At 52.7% G+C, this 21,661-nt stretch overlaps 4 protein-coding genes across 4 annotated transcripts; 2 read left to right on the top strand and 2 right to left on the bottom strand.

The window, feature by feature from the left end:
- Positions 1-812: 812 nt before the first annotated feature.
- Positions 813-1,403, bottom strand: UCRPA7_5094 (hypothetical protein; the record flags this gene model as incomplete). Its single annotated transcript, XM_007917642.1, has 3 exons — positions 813-862; positions 970-1,318; positions 1,377-1,403. The coding sequence occupies 3 exons, from the start codon at positions 1,401-1,403 to the stop codon at positions 813-815; spliced, it is 426 nt and encodes a 141-aa protein (XP_007915833.1).
- A 1,546-nt stretch (positions 1,404-2,949) lies between these two features.
- On the top strand, positions 2,950-5,002 carry UCRPA7_5093 (putative atp-dependent rna helicase dhx8 protein; the record flags this gene model as incomplete). The annotated part of the gene is made up of 3 exons (XM_007917641.1): positions 2,950-3,094; positions 3,146-3,171; positions 3,224-5,002. 3 exons carry the CDS (start codon positions 2,950-2,952, stop codon positions 5,000-5,002), a joined length of 1,950 nt encoding a protein of 649 aa, XP_007915832.1.
- A 2,230-nt stretch (positions 5,003-7,232) lies between these two features.
- Positions 7,233-9,661, top strand: UCRPA7_5092 (hypothetical protein; the record flags this gene model as incomplete). The annotated part of the gene is made up of 3 exons (XM_007917640.1): positions 7,233-7,426; positions 7,480-9,360; positions 9,415-9,661. The coding sequence occupies 3 exons, from the start codon at positions 7,233-7,235 to the stop codon at positions 9,659-9,661; spliced, it is 2,322 nt and encodes a 773-aa protein (XP_007915831.1).
- A 9,064-nt stretch (positions 9,662-18,725) lies between these two features.
- UCRPA7_5091 (putative phenmedipham hydrolase protein) lies at positions 18,726-21,119 on the bottom strand (the record flags this gene model as incomplete). The annotated part of the gene is made up of 2 exons (XM_007917639.1): positions 18,726-20,030; positions 20,139-21,119. The coding sequence occupies 2 exons, from the start codon at positions 21,117-21,119 to the stop codon at positions 18,726-18,728; spliced, it is 2,286 nt and encodes a 761-aa protein (XP_007915830.1).
- Positions 21,120-21,661: the final 542 nt, after the last annotated feature.

The following is a 21,661-nucleotide window of genomic DNA, read 5'->3' as shown; positions in this document are numbered from 1 at the left end:
TAGATTCTTGAGGCTGAGCAGATGGAAAGGATCCGGTATCACGGTGATGACCAGATCGAGAGACAGATGACTCGACTTTGTATGGAGAGAGAACCCTGACTGGAGCAGAATGGTCGTTGATAAAACGACGTTGTTGGAAGGCTTCACCGTACCTGGAATTGTCTTCCACAGGTGAACGGTTCCTAGCATTCTGCACATGTGTTTCTGAAGACACTTGCTCCAGAGGCACATGTTCACGATATGGCATTGGACGAATGAATTGCGGTGGCATTGGAGCAGAGCTAGGTGAGACCGGTTCGATCGATCGCACCAGGAAATCCTTGAGCTCATTAGGGTCTCGCCTGGTCGGTGCTGGTACTTGAGACTGCCTTGAATGGGGAACACTTGGAGGGCCACTAACGGGCCGATACCTAGCAGGTCCTGAAGCCTCACGGAAATGAGAAAAAGCCGGTACGGAAGTGTATGGCATTGGAGGTGTTGCTCTCAAGTGATGAGCTCCTGAAGGATTTCTTTCCACATAGAAAGGCTCAAGCGATTGCGAAGCATCAACATGACTGTGTAGACGATTGCTTGGCGGATGACCCCTGCCTATGAGATCGTCTTGAACATCACGCTGGGAAGCAACTCGCTCGATGGCTGGAGCTGGGTGCGGCCCCTGGCTGGCCGGCTTGCTCAACTGAACTGAGGTATGCTGAGGCGCGTCTGGGGCTTGCACATGGCGATTGCGGTTCACAGCCTGCTCCCAAGCAGCTTGGTAGTGAGCCTCGCGCTGTGCTTCTGCTTGATACCGCTTGAAACCCCGCTGACTTTTCTTAGCAGCCGCGCGGTTCTTCGCGGAGCCCATATTCTCCTTGGTAATTGCCTGAATCCCTGGAGCAGTCTTACGCTTACTTGTGCCAACAGTATTTCCAGGTTTTTGCCGTCGTTGTTGGCGAGGCAGGCTGGGCCTGGGCACCGCATTAGACATACCAGAGTAGTTAGCATTGCTAGGCAAAATCTCCTGGACAGAGTCACCGTCGCTGGACTCAGTATCGTCATCGTCTGAATCGTCTGAGTCGTCGGAAATGACGACGACTTCACGGAGGATCTCATCCAGCTGATCCCTACCGGTCTCTTCATCTCCTCGCCACTTGACGAGGATATCAAGGCATAGAGCTTCGACTGTCTTTCGAGCATTGACGTAAGAAGTCTCCTTGAGAAGTTTGTCATAACGGGTATGATTGTGACGAATATGAGCAAGCACGGCGAGTTGCACACGACGAGAAAGCGGGATATCAGCCGCCATACCAACCACAGGTTCTCCGCCAAATTTTCCACCCTAAATTGTCAGTGGATTCGTATCCTCAACGCCAACATATGCCAAGTAAAGCACAAACCTTCTTGAATGCATGCTCGATGATCATCTGCCTATCGAAGTTTGGTATTCGAGGAAACAGATCCTTGAGGGCGGCATCAGCCTGAGCATTAATTTCCTCCTGCGTTTCTGGGATCGGTTCAGGCTCGCCAGAATTTGAGGTGTTGGAGGAAAACTCTTCTTGTCCGAGAGTCGCTCGAGCTTGCTCGACGATGGTCTGTCGTATATGATGTCCGATACGATGGAGGTGGATTGATAGCTTCTTATCGTCGGTGTCCTTGGCTGACTGGAGAAGGGTTGTTAGAGATAGAAGCCAATTGTTGTGAAGGATGCTTCGACCTACTGAAACAATAAATATCATGGCATCTTGCTCTCTCGAGAGTTCTTTGCAAGCGGTCGTGAGCTCAGGGTTTCCGATCGGGACGAATTCGAATCCAGGAGGTGGTGCCTTATCGTTGGTAACCTGCTGACGGTGAGGATCTGACCGTGAGTAATGTTACAAAGAGTGAAGGTTCGATGCTACCTGAAATTCGAGCTTCTTTTTCTTGTCCCTGTTTTCGACAATCTCGAAGTATGACTGGTGCTTCAATTTTGGAAGCTGCTTCTCTGGTACAGCTACCAGACCCTGAGGTAATGGAGCAGCCCAGTCATTGTTGTTCTCATGCCTCACTGTTTTCTTGTGTCTTTCTTTGGCGGTGACGCCAGGGCCAGCACGATCGGCTGGCCTGGGTCTCTTCTCTCGCCCCATATTTGCAACTCAGCATAAGCTTACCATGACGACAAAACACAACGAGAACGCTGCTGATGCCTGGTGATGGCGAAAGTTAGTGACACGATGAGAGGAAAATGACTAGCACTCGACGTCCATGCGCCGATGGATCTTTCTTGTGGCAGAGTCTACTGGGCTGACGCCTTGAACGGTTTAGCAAGCGTCAAACTTGCTAACCCGAGGAATTCTGGAGAGAAAGGAAACACGCCCGGTAGGATCCTAGGATATATATGTCCCGGGCGAACAAGGACTATGATACGGGAGAGGCCGAGTCACAGTAGCTGGGCGGTAAAAGGCGTCTTGACCGTGTGATCAAGTGGGATGAAATGGAGAGGGCTGAAACTCGGCGGTCGTGGAGGCGTTGGGCTGCATTTAACAAAGACTGGTAGTTAGCGAGATAGGTCAGTACCAAGGGTAACACCAAATCTCTAACTTTGGGTAGGTACCCATTAACATGGATGAGTCAGCATGCAAGGCACCCAGAAGCCAAAGCCCAAGACCCACTTTAACAACAGCGCCCGGCAAGCTTGTCAATACTGTACTTCATCTCCTGTAGTAGACTAGCAAGTGCAATCTCTCTTTTGAAGACCTGCTACCTGCTCACATTTGTGTAAAGATCTACTTGAAAACTGAACAACGACGTGTTCAGTCATGCTGGGAGTAGTTTCTGGACATAAAGCATCATTTTGGTCTCACAAATCCTGTCAACCATGAGGTGTATGAGAAGGTTTCAGTAACACCCTGATTCGGAGCAACTGTGTGTCAAGCAAGAAGGCAGACGGGTTTTCAATATCGGCAATCTTCCAATTGCCTTGCGTACAAAGAAATGGCCGACTTCGATTTGGGTGCATCTTTCATTCCCAAACTATACAAACCTGCGGCACTTCTACCAATTGCAAAGCACCGTGATACTCTCTTGTATCTTGTCGAGACATATCCTGTCACCATTGTCGTGGGCCAGACAGGATCTGGTAAGACAACTCAAATACCTCAGTTTTTAGAACAGGCAGGCTGGTGTGCAGATGGAAAAGTCATTGCCATCACTCAGGTGAGCTCAATTTTCCAGGATTTGTCGATGAGCTTCGCTAACTGTTGAACAGCCGAGACGTGTAGCTGCTACGACTGTGGCTCTTAGGGTAGCAGAGGAGGTCGGCTGTGAGGTCGGCAAGGAAGTGGGATATTCTATCCGCTTTGAAGATCTCACCTCTGCAACTACTCGCATAAAGTTCATGACGGATGGCTTGCTCATTCGGGAGGCTCTCGTCGACCCTCTTCTATCTCGTTATTCTGTCATCATGGTTGACGAGGCCCACGAGCGCTCGATCAGTACGGACATTCTTTTAGGTCTGCTGAAGAAGATCATCAGGCGGCGGCCAGAGCTCAGGATAATCGTCAGCAGCGCTACGTTGCAAGCAGAGGATATTCTCAATTTCTTCAACAGTAATGCGGACGAAAAGCTTAGCAATGACGATGCCCAGGGGAATGGTACAATAATCAGTTTAGAGGGCCGGACATATCCCATTGATATTCTCTATCTTGAAACACCGGCCGAAGATTACGTGGAAAAGGCAGTGTCGACGGTCTTCGACATCCATACAAAGGAAGGAGATGGTGACATATTAGTCTTCCTGACCGGGAGAGAAGAAATAGATTCCGCGGTACAGGCCATTTCAGAACGATCTAGCCAGCTCCATCCGCGCTCACAGGCACTACTGCCTCTTCCACTATACGCAGGTCTGTCGACCGAGCAGCAAATGTACGTGTTCGAGGAACCGCCGGAAAATACGAGAAAGGTGATCATCTCGACAAACATTGCTGAAGCTTCAGTTACAATCGAGGGAATTGTTTACGTCGTCGACTGTGGATATGTCAAGCTCCGCGCATACAATCCGAAAACTGGTATCGAAACATTGACTCCGGTGCCAATCTCGAAGGCAGCCGGGGCACAGCGGGCTGGGCGAGCTGGAAGAACAAAGCCCGGCAAGTGCTTTCGCCTATATACGGAGGAAGCATACATAAGTCTTCCTGACGCGAACGTGCCGGAGATACAACGGTCGAACCTCGCGCCCTTTATCTTGCAATTAAAAGCCCTTGGCATAGATAATGTGCTGCGTTTCGACTTTCTCACCCCGCCTCCCGCAGAGCTAATGATCAAATCATTAGAGCTCCTATACTCGCTAGGGGCGCTTGATGACTATGCAAAGCTGACGAGGCCATTGGGAATGCGAATGGCAGAGCTGGCCGTTGTCGAGCCGATGATGGCTAAGACTCTCCTAGCGGCCTCAGGCTTTGGCTGTCTAAGCGAGATACTCACGATTGCTGCGATGACTAGCTTGGGCGGCGCCGTATGGATACAGCATGATGGTGATCGAAAGAACATGGAGAGCGCAAGGCGGAAGTTTGCTGCAGAAGAAGGGGATCATCTTACGCTTCTTAATGTTTACCAAACATTCATCAGCAAAGGCCGCAAGGAGTCACGTTTCTGCCACGAGAACTTCCTCAACTATAAGGCTCTGAGCAGGGCAGTAAGCATACGCGCGCAACTCAAGCGATATCTAGAGCGCTTCGGCATCATGGTCGACGAGTCGCTGAATGCGAGCAGTGCCGCTGGGAAAGCCGAACAGATTCGCCGTTGCCTAACAACCGGATACTTTGCGCACGCAGCCAAAATGCAGCCGGACGGAACATTTCGTAATGTCGAGGGAGGAACAGTGCTTCACGCCCACCCAAGCTCCCTCATGTTCAATCGCAAGGCTGACTGGGTCATTTTTCACGAGGTCATGGAAACGGGCAATAAAACTTTCATCAGGGATATTACCAAGATCGAGAAGACTTGGTTGCTTGAATACGCTCCCGAGTTCTATCAGATTAAGCCTTGAATAGATGTGGCTGATACTGGCTTTACGGTTGAAACAGATCCTGGGCGCCTTTACCACCATGAGATGAGCAGGGTCGGCAGGGGGTTTTCACAGGCTCCATGTCAAGGGTGTTGGCAGTGATTTCCGACCAGCCCGCCCTGCAGTCCTCAAGGCTTTGCCTATATTTGTGTTGCCATGATTATACACGGCATCTCCACGTCGGTGGACGCTGTTGCATTCGGAACAGCACCCAAGTCAACCAGATGGCTTGAAGCAGGGGATGACGTCTCACCCATTATTGGCCTTTTGTGTCACTTGTGTCTTTGGCAGAAAGCTTGTAATGAAACGATTACGGCCAATCATGCTCAGCAGCTCTTCTTCCAGAGGCTATTTTGGCGGCCCTTCTGTGGCTGTGGCGTGGAAAAAGTCTCACATAGCAGTCAAACCACCCTGGGCCGGGCGGACGGTAGCAAGCCACGTCATGGGTGGAATAGGACACAGCGCAGATTCCAAGGCAGATCTGAATTTCCAAGGATGCGGAAGAACTGCTGTTGTAGCACTGTCGTTGGTTAATTACAGCACGACGCGAAGGAACACCGGGAATATATTGTCTACATGCTGTATTCCCTGCTTAATTCAATCAATGCTGCGGGACGTCCACATTATCTAAGCCAGCAACAAAGCAGCTGAGGTGACTAATACGCGTTCCGGCGCACCTAGAGGCTACCGAGAGCGAATGCTTTATTTAGTTGCAGCATCTGTTGTTGGTACCTGCAGCAGCGCCGCGCGCTACAGCGACTAGACCAGATACCACAGGAAAACATAGATATCGTAAAGAAGTCTCATTTCTGTGGATTCAATCCACTGCGTGCATGCCATAAGCTTTGGCTTACACAAAGAGAAAACCCAGCAGAACTCCGTCAACAGCTCTAAAACACCGCGACTTGCCACCGCCCCTATAAGCTACCTAGAAGACCAGCTCCAGCCCAGCATCTTTGCAGGGCCAGAAGCGTAACGTGACGAGACGAGACGAGGCGAGTCTCTGGAGCTGGGCAAAGTGCCCCTGAGATCTGGATTGGCAACAGTAGCTCATCTCGGGTAGCCCACTTAGATTGATTTGCAGAGGGGAGACTTGTGGCTCCTAATGGAGCCCCACCGCCATGGCCGCCTATCAGAGCACAGCTTACCAGTCGGCGCGCGCTGGTCTGTGTGTGTAGGTGTGCAGTGCAGCGGTAGGTACGCTGAGGTACGGTACTCGAGTACAAGAGGTACGTACACTCACAACAAGCAAGACAAGCCTTTGGACGGTTATAGGTGTCTGGGAGAGTTGTGCCGCAGTTGTGCCTCATTTGTGCTAAACATCCACAAGGATTGGCCTAAGAATGCAGGTGGCCTGCAAGGAACAGCAAGGAACAGCAGCTGGCGAGATTGGCGGCAGGGGCTCTGATTCGCCGATGCGGACGCCAACGCCCGAGATTGGACCAAGAACCGACGACTTGTGAGGGTCCCCCGTCCCCCGTCCAGGCCCTCTCCTTCATTTCCTCCACCGCCCGCAAGAGCCCCAGTCCAATTTGAGGTGAGGTCCTTCGCATGGGCTTGTAGAGTAGAGCAGAGTAGTAGACTTGTGGCCGCCAGACCAGACCGGACCTTGCTTGCTGGCTTGCTGGGGGCTTCTTTTCAGTCTTCTCTTCTCTCTCCACCCAGTCGGCGTTGTTGGCTGCCAATCCTCTCCTCTGCCGAGCCCGACTTTGTCATCCTCCTCCTCCTCCTTCTCCTCCTCTTCTCTTCTTCTCCTCCATCACGCCAACCTCAGATGTCTTCCGTTCAGTCGCAGTAGGCGGTCCCGAACGCGGTGATTCACTCGTTTGTCCTGCCTGCCAGCAGGCTTGTCACTCATTATTCAACACCGAGTCCAACTCCGGAGTCATTCATTTATCTGTTCCAGTTTGGGAACGACCATTCATTCATTCAAACACTCGCAATTAATCCACCGCCAGGTACTTGCCTAGTCAAGACAATCAACGACCCGTCAATCGCTTTTGGCTTCGACTAAACGAACTCTGCATTTCATGGTTATGACGACAGCATAATAATAATCTCATCTTCTCTCGACAACATCTCAGTTTCAAGCCTCGGGAAGGCCATCCACATCCTGGTCGACTGAATTCACTCTTCAGAGTTTCCTGATAGTGTGGAAGGCGTCAACAAGAGCATCATGGCTACGATCACTTTCGATGGCAATGGCTACGCCATGCAGCCTCGCATTCCTATTCGAAAGAGAGAACCGGAGGAAATCGCTATTCCGAACAAAGTGAGGGACTTTGTTACGCCAAGCCGCGTATATGCTCGATCTTCGAGCACCTGCGAGCCTGGTGATAACACTGGCCTCTGCGAGAAGCCTGCCGGGGGCGCGTCTATGACCCTCTCAATTGCTCTAGGAGTCGCGTAAGTTTTGCTTATTGATACTGACTCGATATCATGTGCTAACGCACCCTTAGCTTGCCTGCAGCAGCTGCCATTATCGTATTGATCTTTCTTCACCGCAGAAACGTGAAAAAGCAAAGGAGGGAAGATGCGGTTGATCCTCACAAGTCGCTGGATTTTGGGTTGGATGAAGGCGGCGGCAAGAAGAAGCGAAGAAGCGTTTTCTTCGGAGGAGAAAAGAATACCGTCTCCCAGCGACAATTGTCGATGGACATGAACCTATCCAGCCCATATCTCCTTCCACCAGGACTACAACAGTCTCGCGAGTCTCTGCACTCGCTTGCTCGCACGCTTCACCAGAACGAGGACCCCTATCGTCCCGTGGCTCACTATACCGCCAGTGAGACGGGTTCTATTCGGTCATTTGAGAAGAGCGGACAAGGTTCATCTATCTACACTCGCTCCAGCAAGGAGAAGGAGTTTGCCATGAATGCTCGCTCGCCATCTGCTCAAGGCAATCTGGTTGCACCTCCACGACAGAATTCGTTCCCGAAATCGCCCATTACACCACAGGCACCGACCATGCGAGACGAACCCAAATTCCCAGAGGCTGTGCTGCCGTCACCTCCTCCAGCTGTGAAGGAAAACTTCCTACCTGCTCAGCCCATCATTCCCGAGATTGAGACTGTTCCGTATCCCGATGACGGCCACGTCGTACCCATCATTCAGGAACCACCTAAGATTGCGCGAAAGGGCCTTCCGTCATCTCCCTCTCCTCCGAGCTCCGGTAATCACGAGGCGTTGACAATGCCTAAGCTTCCCGAGATTCACACGGATGATCAGATGAATATGGATTTCAATCAGGACTTCCATGCAAATGGAAACCAGCACGATCCCGCGTATCCTTTGCCTCTGGAGGCCAATGCGATTGGTCTTGGTGTCATGGGTGCCACCTCTCCACAGGCAGCCGGTCACATGTCACCACCTTCCGTCAAGTCTCTACCCTCAAGCCCTCATCCTCAGCCGGTACCAGCTCCTCAGGGCATCACTCCTGTGATCGAGGAGGCACAAGAGTACTACGATTATGACTACCAGCAGATGCCGCCTCAGAATGCTCAGCACGGGTATGATGAATACGATGGGCGTGGTAGGACACCCCAGCGTCAGTCGTCACTATATCAGCAGGCAGATCAGCAGGGAGGCTTGAATGTTCCCGGATTCGACAGCAAACGCCTCTCTGTAGGTTTCCGCCCACTTCCCCCGGATGAGTTCATGGAGACCGAAGACCCTGAGACTAGGGCGAACAGGATCCGCTCCTTCTACAAAGAATACTTCGATGACTCGAAGCAGGATCATGCTGGAGGTGCCGGTGGTCATGCTCAGTACTATGAAGATTACGACCAGAACTATCTTGGCGACACTGCCTTTTTCGACCCTGACTCGAATCAGTTCATCATGCCCTACGCTCAGCCTGTCGGCCGTCGGGCCATGACACCACCACCCTCGGGATCTAGATTCCCTGGTTCTCGTAGACCTGGACCGAGAGGCCCCGGGCCAAGAGGACCGGGTCCTAGACCTCACGCTGGGTCAATTGGTGGAATGAGCATGCCTGGAGGTTTCCGCCCTGGCTCCGCTGCGTCAAGTGGATGGGGTCCTCGCCCGGGCTCATCAGCCTCCGCCCAATTCGGTCGAGCTGGCTCTGCTATGTCCGGCAAGCCAAGGAAGCCCATGCCACCTCCCGCTGCTCTTCCCACGCTGCCCACGCCTTCGAAGCTCAAGGATGACAATTTCGCGCTCTTCAATGCTATGGATTTCGCGCCTCCAGAATCTTTTGGCAGTCGCGCTAGGGGTCGCTCCCAGAGCCCTCTCGGCGAGCGCCGTGCGTACAAACCCACTGTTCCTGCCGCATCGCCACTGGTGAGCTCATACGATGAGGTTGCTGCGTTGCCCAGCCCGTAAGTTCTATCTTGAAATTATTTACCGTGATCATCGCTAACACGAGACAATAGGCACTTGTTGCGTAAATCATCAACGTTCACAGGTCTGGACTTTGCTCCGCCTCGCAAGTTCAAGGATCCAGACACCATGAGCGATGCTGGAAGCATACGAAGCAACCGAAGCGGTATTTCTGCCGTGAGCCAAGCTGCCATCCGCAGTGGAGCCGGTCGTGTGAGCCGCCTGCCTGGCGATACGATCTTCACCCAGGCTCAGATGGGCGACAAGTTGAAGCCCTCTTGGAGCATGCGTGACTTGTAGTTCACGAATAATACGGACATGGTGGACTCAATGACTGCCATTTTTACCAGTGGCTGTCTCGACATCATTCAGTCCTCGTCGAGGACCATAATGGCCCCTGGCCGAGATAAAGCTCAGAATTCCACTTGAGGTCTCAGTTGCCAGGGCATCTTTTCCGCCCTCTATGTCTTTCTAGCACTCGCCTTACCAGCGGAGCTAACTCGACATATCTGGTAATGTTTGTTCTTCACAGCGCGCTGGAGTATAGGGAATGGTTTCGAAACTCATGACCACCAACATGCATGACTCTGCATACATAGAGAGGTGTCTGGATATTTGTAACCAAATTATTTTTTGTTGTAAACGGTAGATAAAGCGCACGAAAAGAACTGGCATTTATGATGCGGCGACAGCATTAGCACAATTGAAATGGACATATTCGTTCCTAATCATTTTATGGAGTGATACTGTTGGATTGAAGTGAGGTGGCTGTTTCTGGACTGAAACTAATGACGGCTGCTTGGTCGATCCTGAACTCCTTTGCTATTCAAACCCCTAACGCTCATGAAAAGGACTTCTCGCACTCCGCCCCTTCAACTCGGCCCTTGAGCCGCCCCTCCTGCACCGTCTTGTTGCCGTTGCTCTTCGAACTGCCCTGGCCGGATGGCATCCATTAACGCCGGGTGCAATATCGGAGCCCCGGCCTTGACATTGCCAGGGGGTGATCCTGGCTTGACGTGCCGACTCCTGTAGTGTTGTCTCAGCTGACGCATGTGTATCAGCAGGGAGAGAGCTTCATACTCTGTGAGCGACCTCTTGCGCCGCTGCTGTCCAGACGTCGGCGAGGTGAGCGTGGGACTTGTTTGCTCAGAAAGGCTTTGTGGTGACACTGGTTGACTTTGACCGTCGGTACCTGTAGCCAGTTTGTTTTGAGAATTTGTCTGTGCACAAGGTTAGGCATTTATCGCTTGATATCTGGCAAGCATTTCGAGGTGACCAACTAACCTCTTCTATTGGTGACAACATCATTTACAGAGGTTCGGAACTTGCTGGCTGAGGGTCCTGTTCGAGTGACAGTCGATTATCACTCCCGAGAAGATTGAGCTCCTGGCTTGTCAAGAATGGTCGGAGGCGGTGTCGACAACCAACACGCTCTGTAAGATGCGCTCAGAGTCGTTCTTATATATCGAAGTGAGGCCTCAGAACTGGTTTTCATATCGACTAACCCCCATGGTCGATCTTATGGCACGGCATTCTCAAAATAGCCTTTGGCAGAGTCTGATACTCAAGACTGTAGGTTTGTCCCGTCTTGGCCCACAGCCAACGGGGTAGATGCCAAGTGACAACCCATTTGTCAGTGCATACACATTCCTACTTCTGGCAGTCGATGTCTTGGCTTGGCAAGGCTGCCACACAGGTGACGGTTGGGGTGAACTCCTTCTCGACATGGGTCTCCGCAGATATCTAAGCAGCTGCTCCCAAAAAATGTGCCCAAGACTCACGCCAAGCTATATTCCATTGCTTCGCTACCCAGTTGCAGCGCCCTGGAATAGATCTTTCTCATCTAGATGGAACCTCACAGACGGCGCCAACTGATCAACGCGCACAAGTGAGACTCCACACACTACTCTCTCAAACATCATCGATCTTGGCATCTCCAGAACACCAAAAATAGCTGCGCCTTCGCGCTCTCTGATGCAGGCTCTTTGACCTTTGGTATAGTCATTTACAGATTAAATAGATATAATGGTATGTTCGCCGATGTCTACAAATGACTTGAATAACGGCATGTGTCGTTGGTCAACATTGCTGGTTCCGGCTGTTAAAAGGACACTTCGCTATTGCTTATAATGGGTCCTGGCATAACTGTCCACCAACTATTTCCGAAAACAATGGGATCCTTTCCGTCTGATGTCTCTTCTCCATGCCCACTTTCAGCATCCCAGAACCATGATCGACATGTCGCGATTAAGAATAGATGGACAAGTGGTTGCCAATAATTCAAATAGGTGTCTTTGGGTTCAACCGCAGAGGGATGTCTCTAACACTAGATGTCTCACAACTCCCAATCGATCAGGTCTTGGCTGCAACTCGCGGTAACCTTCTAGAAAATTGGGAAGCGTCACTGTTTCAATGCTAAAAACCGCTGAAACTGTCCAAGCCTCTTTCGACCAGCAGGCAATACATCGAATTGGTTCTGAGATCGGCAGGAGCCGACCATGTTGCGGTCCGTAGATGCAGTCAAACAGGGTCATGTACAGAATCGCTACGCAGGAGAGCGAAGTCGAGTGTATAGGGTTGTCACCATATTGCAAACATGGAATCTACTATGACGGTAGGAGAATGTCACGATCTCTCCTCTCTATAGACACCTTGGGCACTTTCATGCTAGGACCAAGACCTTAAACTTACTCCGATTGGTGCAATGAAGGCATAAGCGGCAGTCTCTGTCAAGAGAAGCACTTTCCCATATAGGTAGGAGGAAGTTTCGGATACTAGAAGAACTATCAACACACTTTGGATATGATGAAGCGCAGCTTGCTAAGTATATTGCAAGACGTTAATTCTCATTTACTAGCGAATAACAAACCCTAAATTGTGCACAATGACGACGAGAATGTGACTCTCAGGAGGCCTTACGCAAGAAAGCAAACATGATCAAATATTACAGGGTATTCGTGCAATCACCTTTGGATATCAGGCCGCTCTATCTCTCGACCGCGAACTGCTCTAAACAGCCTTACACTCGTGAACTGTCAGGTGAGAGGCAGGATCCTGCAGGTGCAAACGCACCAAAACACCGCATTGGTCGACCCGTCCAGCTTCCAAGTGGCTTATGGCTGCCCTCGCTAGAGAAACGTCCCGAACGCCACTGAGGAGGCGAAGTAAGACTCCACGCCCGCCCGCCATTGGGCAGATCCTGAAGATCGGAATGTAAAAATAGCTCGAGCTCGAGATACGGGCCTTCTGAAAACTGGAGAGAGAGCCGCGCTACCTAAATCATACGTTGCAAAGATCCCGAAAACAATTCATCGAGGAGGAGAACGAATAGGCGATTTGCTCACTGAGATGGACCGTAGAGTACCTGCGTGAGGCCACCTGACACAAACCTGCTGTGTCCATTTGGTAAATTGCCTGGAAACGAAATAGCCTAAGACGAAAGGAAGATGTGGCACAGGACTAATAGTGTCCATAAGGTGGTTTGCTGGACTTTCCAGCCTCGGATAGCTCTTGTTACGTGTGTAATCGACTAACAGGCAGAGGTGGAGGTTGTAAGTGGAGATTCTCGGAACGGCGTTGAAATCCACAACTGGCAACGGGGACTGGTGCGTATATCTGAACACTATGAATAACTGAGCATGAGGAGTATCTCATTGCAAGTATTCGATTTGAATAGCTAACGAGAGTCTGGCGGCCGATACTCAAGAGCTCACCTGCGCAGGAGGAAGGTACTCGGTGCTTAGGTGAGCTGAGGCTGCTTGGGGAGAAACACGAACCTCTCATATGAACGAGAAGGACTGGAAAGGAGCAGGAGATCATCTCTGACCATTTGCTCCGATGGCAAAACGACCGAAGAGAAGTCAAGGCGGGCAGCTCACTATTCTTCCCCTCTCCTGTCTCCGAAATCCACTGATCTCCCCCATGGCCAATGCTTCCGGGATGACATTGAATGATACCTTACCTCGCTCACCCCCTTGAGCCCATCTATAGCGCACGGGTGATATTGCCCCAAATCTTGAATCCCAGACTGCCAGAACCAAATTTCCAGAGCGGACACTCATAACGCCCAAACGTCATCGACGCGGACATGCTGTCAAATGGAGAAGCGATGTGAGCCTCTCGCCAGCAATGCGCAATTCATACTTTTTGTCAGAAGTTCTAGAACCAGGGGGGTGAAGAGCTGTGGGGAACAGACTTTCAGAGAGCCGACCCGATCCTCAACTCGGCAAGTCTGCTTCTTGTTGGAGGCGACGACAGCAATACTGCATACCATACAGCTGTAATCGTGGTGGCTCGGTCCCAGAAAACGGCGCATTGGTCCGTCTGACTAGCCCACAGCTTTCCGTAACCCTGCTGGATCCCCGGTGCAGGCGCAGGCGCAGGATCACCCACCTCGCAGGAGAGAGGCCTTCATCGTCGCTTGATTTGACGGCTGAATCGGGGCGATTCTGCAGCTCGCTCGTGTTCTGTCTGCAGGTGTCTTTTAGGCAGCCTACGTGCATTGCATGCTCTTCGCATACACCGCAAGAGACCTCGAACCAGCGGTGCAGTATCGTGATGTGTTCTAGAGTAAAGGTGCAAGGGATGTGTCAGAAACGCACTGAGAATGGGGAATCTACTTTGCGGATGCGCCGGCCTAGCCGTTGGGGCGTGTGGGCACTCAGCTACCGGTTGGTCGGCATCGTAATTGAGCTGTATTACTGTAGACAAAGGCCTTATCCAGCCCATGTTCGTGAGGTGACGCTCGCACGCTCGACCGCTACGGTACAGCAGCAGGGATCCCGGAACAAGCCCGTTGGTCCTTCAATTGGCGTCCCCGCACATGGGATCTTTGAGCAGTGGACGCCTGTGTCATAGGTTACCATCGCTAGCAGGCATCTTTGGCTCCGATAGCATGTACACATCATCACGGTGCCGAAACAGCCCAGCCCAGCCCAGCCAGCCTTGCTTTTTTTAAATAAAGTACGTAGATTATCCTTTTACCGCCGGCGCTTCTTCTCGTAGGCCCTTTTCAACCTCCTGTCCTTCTGTTCCAACAAAGAGCGTGAGCGACCAGAGACATAGTGGGAGTTTTTGCTCAATTGAAGGTGAAGAGCCCATCCGACTTTGGTGTCTCTGTAACGACGATACGAGTTTCACGTATATAAGCACATACCGTGTTTTGACGACCACAACGACGATTACACATCCGTCTCAATCCGGCCCGGATACCGATTTTCCGCTTCGAGACATTGCCAGGACAGAACAAGGGCATTGGACGAGGGCGATTACCTGAGCGACAAGCTCGGCGCAACGAAATTGAGTCGAATAGATTGACGGAGATACTGCAACCTCGCGATAGAATCTTGCAGCGAGGACCATTATTGCTAAGCACCATAATAAGGAAACATACCAAGCGGGATTATATCTACGACTGAAGGCGGGACGGTTGACGAACTGGGAACACAGCGGTGGCTCGCGTGTTGTCAAGAAAGAAGTCGGATCGCCGTATCAAGTTGATCGTGGCTGAGCATCTCCATCTTCAAGGCTCCATGCGCCTGGTCTTTTCTCTCCAAGAGAGGCTGTTGTTGTTGGCATAAACCCGAGAATAGGTTTGAGCAGATCCTCGGGCTCTGGTTGGCCTTTGAAAGACCGAATTAGGCGCAATTCAGCACAGGCACAAACACAAACATACCTACACATACACATCACACATACACGCAGAGGGGACCTGCATTTGGCTGGCATCGCAGTCCAGCTACGGAACGAGACAAGCAAGCACTGGCGATTCATACTGATCGCCGGTCGTCAGATCAGTCTGTAACCGCCACCGAGGCGGCCCACGGCCGGAAGTGGCACCAAGCTACGCTGGGCTAGCAGCGACACTGGCCAATTCTCAAGTGGGCAGAGGCGCGCTAATCCGCTATACGACCTGCACCAGCAGCGCTGGACCTCGAATTGACTTTTACGCCTCGGATCCCAAGGAGAGATCGACGCCCGGCCAACTCTCGCCGAGAAAGACACACGAGAGAGAGAGAGAGAGACACACACAGAAGGTAGATAGGCACAGACACCGAATTCCCACTTATCTGCCTTGCTTGCCCTGCTGGCCCTGCTGCTGTGGCGGATAAGTCGCGTGCTGGTGGACATTTCTGCTTTTTCTTTTTCTATCCCGCTCTGTTCAGTCTATTTTTGCAACTTCTGTCCAGTTGTGAACGACTACGACCAATTCATAGCCTCGGTCTCCTGGAACTGAAATTGTCAGAGAATCGATCCCGCTGCCCAGATTGCTTGCAGACGACTTAAACGCTGGCCAGACGCCAGCTGTACTCTCACTGTTTTGTCTGTCTCGACGGTCTGACCTGGACGGACCCTGGTGCACAAGGAGAGGAATAGGAAAGCGAGCGAGAAGAGCCAGTCCATTTTTGGCGACCCCGGACATTGCGCATTACGCAGTACGCTACCAATACGGGCTCTTGACATTGACATTGAATTGCATGCTCATAGCCACGCACGAATTACCTTCACACGGGCAGCATCCATCCATCCAACCTTAACTCAATCTCTCATCTCGCCTGTGGCATCTGCTCCCCTCTTTCTCCTCTTCCCTTTTTCCCTTTTCTGCGACGAGGACGACGAACCCGACAACGACGACAAGACCGCCATCGCTCGCGGCCCAGTGCGCCCTTTTCCTTTTCTTTCTTTAGAGGAGCTATCCGAGGATCCTGATTAGCGGTCTCTCTTCACATTCCTCACGCCATTCTTGTCTTTCTTTTCCCCCCAACGCTCTGCACGCGCGCCCGCCGATCGGCACCTGCACTCCAAGGCCAGCGTTACGGTCCGACAGGCACAGACACAGGCACAGGCGCAGGCAGCACCCACGCGGTTCCTGTTACTCAGCCACTTTTACCGCTCACCATTCTTTTGTCTGAGCACGTCGCGATCCCAAACACTCTACCGCCCGCCTACCTGCCCTGCCCGCCTGCGATCGCGAAACACGCACCGGCGACCTATCCTGCCTGGTCTTGTCGCACGCTCGCCCAGTTGTTTTCCTATCCCTCATTCCGCGCAGTCTTGCGGCTGCGTGCAATTGAACTAGGTACGTCACGTCGTCTTCCATTTCCCCTTCCAAGCAAGACAACTCGTCCATTTGCATGTAGTTTGCCATCTTTCTGGTTACTCCTGCGTACCCCATTCTGTTACTCGGGTGCGACCATCACCGTCGACTCGTCATTCACCCTCTCCCAATCACTTGACACTGTTGCATCACCTCGTTCACCGTCTTTCTCTCTTCGGCCTGTTCGTCGGCCCAATTGCCCCTCCCAGAACAGCTCTTTAATTTTCTACAACGCCCAATCCGTGAACCTGGGTCATGGACTTGCCACGCAAGATCGCTAACATGTTCCTCAACTCCAGTGATCTTTCTAGACTGAAGTTTCGTCGCTTCACAATGTCTAGCAATACTACTACAAGTACGAGTGATGACTTGCCAACATCTACTCCGCCTGCATCGCCGACGACCACTGTTCCGTCGAGCCCTCCTGCTAACACTGATCCAACCACAGCCTCTCTCCCTGAGGAGACCACCACATCACCTACTGAGTTGCCGACTACGAGCGAAGCCCCGCCGCCAACAACATCGTCATCCATACTCGAGACATCCACGCCAACATCAGAACCGCCTTCAACCACCAGTACCACATCTACCACATCGACAACTCCAAGCTCGACTTCCTCAACGCCAGAGGCAACAACCATCATCAGCTCCGTGATCGTCACGCCGTCAGGAGGTGGCAAGAGCACCTTATACACTACAGTAACCTCGTTCAAAGATGGGTCTCCCACAAGCTCAACTACGTCCTCGGCCGCTTCATCATCGACAACAGGGGCAGGTGCTATCACGCCAGGTGACAATTCGTCAAACGGCCTGAGCTCAGGAGGGCGCATCGCCGTCGCTGTCGTGGTACCAATCGCTGCAGTAGCTCTCTTGGTCCTGGCAGGTATTTTCTTCTGGAGGAAGAGAAAGCAAAGAAAGGATGCGGAGGAACAGAGGCGCAAGGAGGTAGAAGACTACACCTACAACCCAAATGCCGACCCTTCGATTCCTGCCGTCGGTGCCGCTGGTGCTGGCGCGTACGAGATGAAAGAGGACGGATCTTCGGGATACCGTGGATGGGGTTCGACCACACTGGCCGGCTCGACTGGTCGAAAAGCATCAACGACGATGTCCGGCGGAGCTGGGGGTACCGCATATTCTGACGCCACCTCTCCTACTCGTGGTAACATCTCCGACACGCGATCTGGGGAACCTCTGATGAACGATGGTGCACACTCTCCAGAAGGCGAGATTCTCGGCGCGATGGGACCGTCGGCATCTGCTACACGGGGTTCGAATGTCCACCGTGGCCCGTCAAATGCTTCGTCGTCGTACAGCGCGGCAAACCGCTCAGATGGATCCGGGGATGTAGGCGTCGCATATGGAGATCCCCAGTATTATGACCAATATGGTTCGAGCAATCCATACACCGACAACAATGGTACTTACGGCAGCCCACCACAACGGCCGTCTGAACTTGGCGGCCAGCCAGTCATCCGCGATAATCCGGCCCGGCGCAATACTCGCATCGAGAATCCTGCACATTATCCCCAGCAGAGTGCCGGCATTTCGCAAAACTTCTAGACTGCTGAAGTAGACGCCGGTCTACCCAGTCCCCGTCCCCTTTGCATGGCTACAATGCTCGAACCTTGTCTATACGATACCCTTTTCCTTGCCACTATTGTAGTCAAGTCACGCATCACATATACGTCTCCATATCTCGGCGTCTCGCATATCACTTCGATTCACTGTACACGGCGTTTCCGGGACCGATCACACCTCACAATCCCTATATCCTTTTGTTAATACTTTCCACACTGCGGAGCCATGTCTCTCGACATCTTCCCACGAACCGCCCGCACACACACAAAACACAGCATCTACCAGTACATCTACACCGAACTTGCACATACGAGCCATCGATTTCACGGATTGTGGAATGTGGACAAAGTTGCTTATTGTTGTCATATATTGTGAATTAATTGATGAAAGCGGAGTCACCAAAAGTTATGTCGAGCTGGTGAGAAGAGCTTGTTTGCTCGAATTTAGCTTGCCTATGAAGGCATTTGCATATAATGTGGTGGGACTCCCCCTGCCATTTGCAGACGGACGCTATATGAGATAGATAGGATGGATACCTGTGGTAATTAAGACTAATATTACATGGTGCCTACAAACTGAGAGCCCCAACAACGCTTGCTTCCCTTGTGATATATATTATGTCCAGACCTTGTAACGAAATTTGGAAAGCCACATGTGAACATATAGAAACGCTAGGAATTTGGTATGTCAAGTATACAGAGGCGGCTCTCGTGAGAGCCGCCTCCCCAAGCCCTCGCTCAAAATAGCGAGATCCCACCAGAAATTGCACTGTGCCTTCTCCTCGTCCGAGAGGTTGATCACCTTCGCCGGTGTGCCGGGCGACTTACGTCCGGCGTCCTCCACGCGCTCGTTGTTCCCCTCGCCGAAGAGGACCAGCCTGCCTAGCCCTTTCTGTTTCGCCACGGCTGCTGCGGCGGCTGCTCTATCCTCCTCCTCGTCTTCCTCGTCCTCGTGAAGGCGTTTGGGGAGCGCGGACGCGGACGTGAACGGCGACTCGAAAGTCGGCCACTCCACCAGCGCACCGTCCGAACGCCTCGCTCCGGCCGCCGCCGAGCGCGGGTTCGGGTTCGGGTCGCCGCCGCGCGTGACGAACCGCGCCCACGCCCCGTGCATCGCGTCCGCGACCGCCAGCAGCCCCGGGTGCGCGCCGACCTCGTCCATGGCGTGCACGACGACCGGCGCCTCGGAGGCGTGGTTCGCCGTGTCCCACTCGCCGCCGCGCGCGGCGAAGTGATAGAGGTACACGGGGGCCCTGGCGTCGCTTTCGGCCCCTGAGCCCCTCCGAGGCCGGGACAGGAAGTGCGCCGTGTGCAGCACCGGGCAGATGTACGCGTAGTGCGCGTACGCGGCGTCGAGGCGCGCCCACTGGCGGCCGTAGCCGTCCGGGATGGGCGTCTTGTACTTGTGGGAGGAGGTCGCCGGGTCCGGGTACAGCGCCTCGAGGGCGGCGAGGTCGGCGTCCGAGAGTTCCGGAATGAGAGTCTTGAAGAAGGCGAGGAAGTCGTCGTTGGTGTCTGCTAGGGGCGGGACGAAGATTGTCCCCTCGTTGGTGTTGAAGCCCGTCATAACGGGGATGCGAAGATGTGTCCCATTGAGCCAGCTCGTCAGGGGCAGATCGCGGATCACATCTGTGATGTTCCGCTCGCGAAGAGCAGAAACGGTGAAGTTAGAGGTGCTGGTGGTGTGCTCCTCCAGGTGGTATGCGCCATCTATGACGGGCTGGAATGGCCAGCATAGGCTGTCTGCGTAGCTGGCCCAAACACTTTGCGTCGCGGCTATGATCGTGGAAAGGGGCAGTGTACGAAGAGTCTCGAGCAAGGCCTCCTCGGCGACGCCCTCGACGCCAGCAGCTACGAGAAACTCGCGAAATTGAACAAGATGACGTGGGTGTGTTGGCCACCAGATTGCCCGCGCTGTTGGTGCTCCGGATTCAAGGATCGCCCTCTTGAACGGCACAGTTTCAGGGGTGTAGAACATGAGGTGGTGGCCAATCTGTAAGGTATTAGAAATATGGAGAAAGCATCAAGGTGTCTTCAAAGCAGCCTCCAAGCATTATGATAAACGGCGGCTGATGTGATCGAGAAATAATGACGAACTTACCGAATGGGCACCAGCGCTTAAACCCATGAGCGTGACATTATCGGGGTCACCTCCAAATGCTGCTATGTTCTCTTGTACCCATCGAAAGAGCAGCTGCTGGTCTTTCAATCCCAGATTTAACAACCCTTCCTTGGCCGTCAGTGCAGATGGCAAGAATCCTAGGGCTCCCACACGGTAGTTGAAATTGACACCGACCATGGGGTCCTCCGCCCACGAAACAAAGCTCGCTAGATCCCTTTCTACTCCAAGACCAGAGTTGAACGCGCCGCCGTGCACATAGATGACAACGGGAAGCTTCATGTGCTCCACTGGCGACTGCGGCCGGTACACATTCAGGTTGAGACAGTCTTCGCCCTCCCACAAGCCCTCGGCGGCAGCGTCCTCGTCTTCTGCCACCCCGGACCCAGGACAAACGGAGCCGAAGCTGGCTGCGCTGAAGTTGGCATCTGACGACCCGACCGGCACCGGCGGGCGGAATCGGTTCGGGCCTGCTGTGGATTCGGCGAAGGGAATACCGCGCCATGCTTCAATGGCTTTCGGGAGGCGCCGGCCTGCCGGTAGGACAACGCCCTTGTACGTGCCTTGCTGCAGCTTGATAGACGGCGCCTCGCCGCTGCTGACGTCTGGTGCATATTTGGAAGGCGTCTCCGTGGGGATCTCTATGATAGCCATAGTGCTGGTGCCGACACTGTCTGACACGGTCGACGTGGAAACAGGCACTGAGATGGCGGCGTGTACAACAGATGTTGTCTGGTGAGCGGCTTCTCCCTGATTCTGGTGCTGTTCCTGATCTGGATCCGAAATTGGGCCCTTATCCTCATCAAAGGCCGGGTTCAGCGGCCTCACATGTTCCCGTAACGTTGCGTAGCCCTCGTGATAGAGGAGAAGCCAGGCGAGCAATGCGATGATAGTCACAGCCGAGAGAGTGATAGTTGAGAACAACCGGCGGCGGAGAGATCTCTGAGTGGCGGAACCGCTCATGATTGACAGGCCGCCAATATCTAACGGAGACGGAGACCTTTCTTCCAGAAGAGATATCAAGAGCCAAAGGAGGCTCGACGCAGTGCGCGTGCGTGCGTGTTGATGTGAGGTCCCAAGGCGTGGGCTTATCTGATGCCTGGAGTGGCTCACATGCTGCTGTATGAGCCCGCTGGCTTTGAAGGCATTAAATTGACAGGCTCGAGAGTGACAAAATAGGATATGAATGATCCTTTGTGTTTCTTTTTGAGCTGTTGGGTAATTTATGACATAGGGTAGGAATTATAAGTGCTGGATAAATTCAATCAGTTCTGAAGTGCGGTGCCCGGATCTAGCTTCGCCAAGGCTTACGGGAGGCACAGGGGTTGACTGTCATTCTTCACATTACCAAATCGGAGAGTTTGCACCATCGGCCACTGAAAATGATAGACCATCAAGTATTCTAGGATACATTTTGAATCATGACAAGATAGTTGACTTTTAAATCCATAGTATAGACGAGATCGTAGCCCGCCTACTAAGAAAAGTACTACATTGATAAAGGT

This window comes from Phaeoacremonium minimum (assembly GCF_000392275.1).
Source record: "Phaeoacremonium minimum UCRPA7 unplaced genomic scaffold PA7_03_scaffold_393, whole genome shotgun sequence".
Classification (NCBI taxonomy): Eukaryota; Fungi; Ascomycota; class Sordariomycetes; order Togniniales; family Togniniaceae; genus Phaeoacremonium; species Phaeoacremonium minimum.
This window is presented reverse-complemented; position numbering and strand designations above follow the sequence as displayed.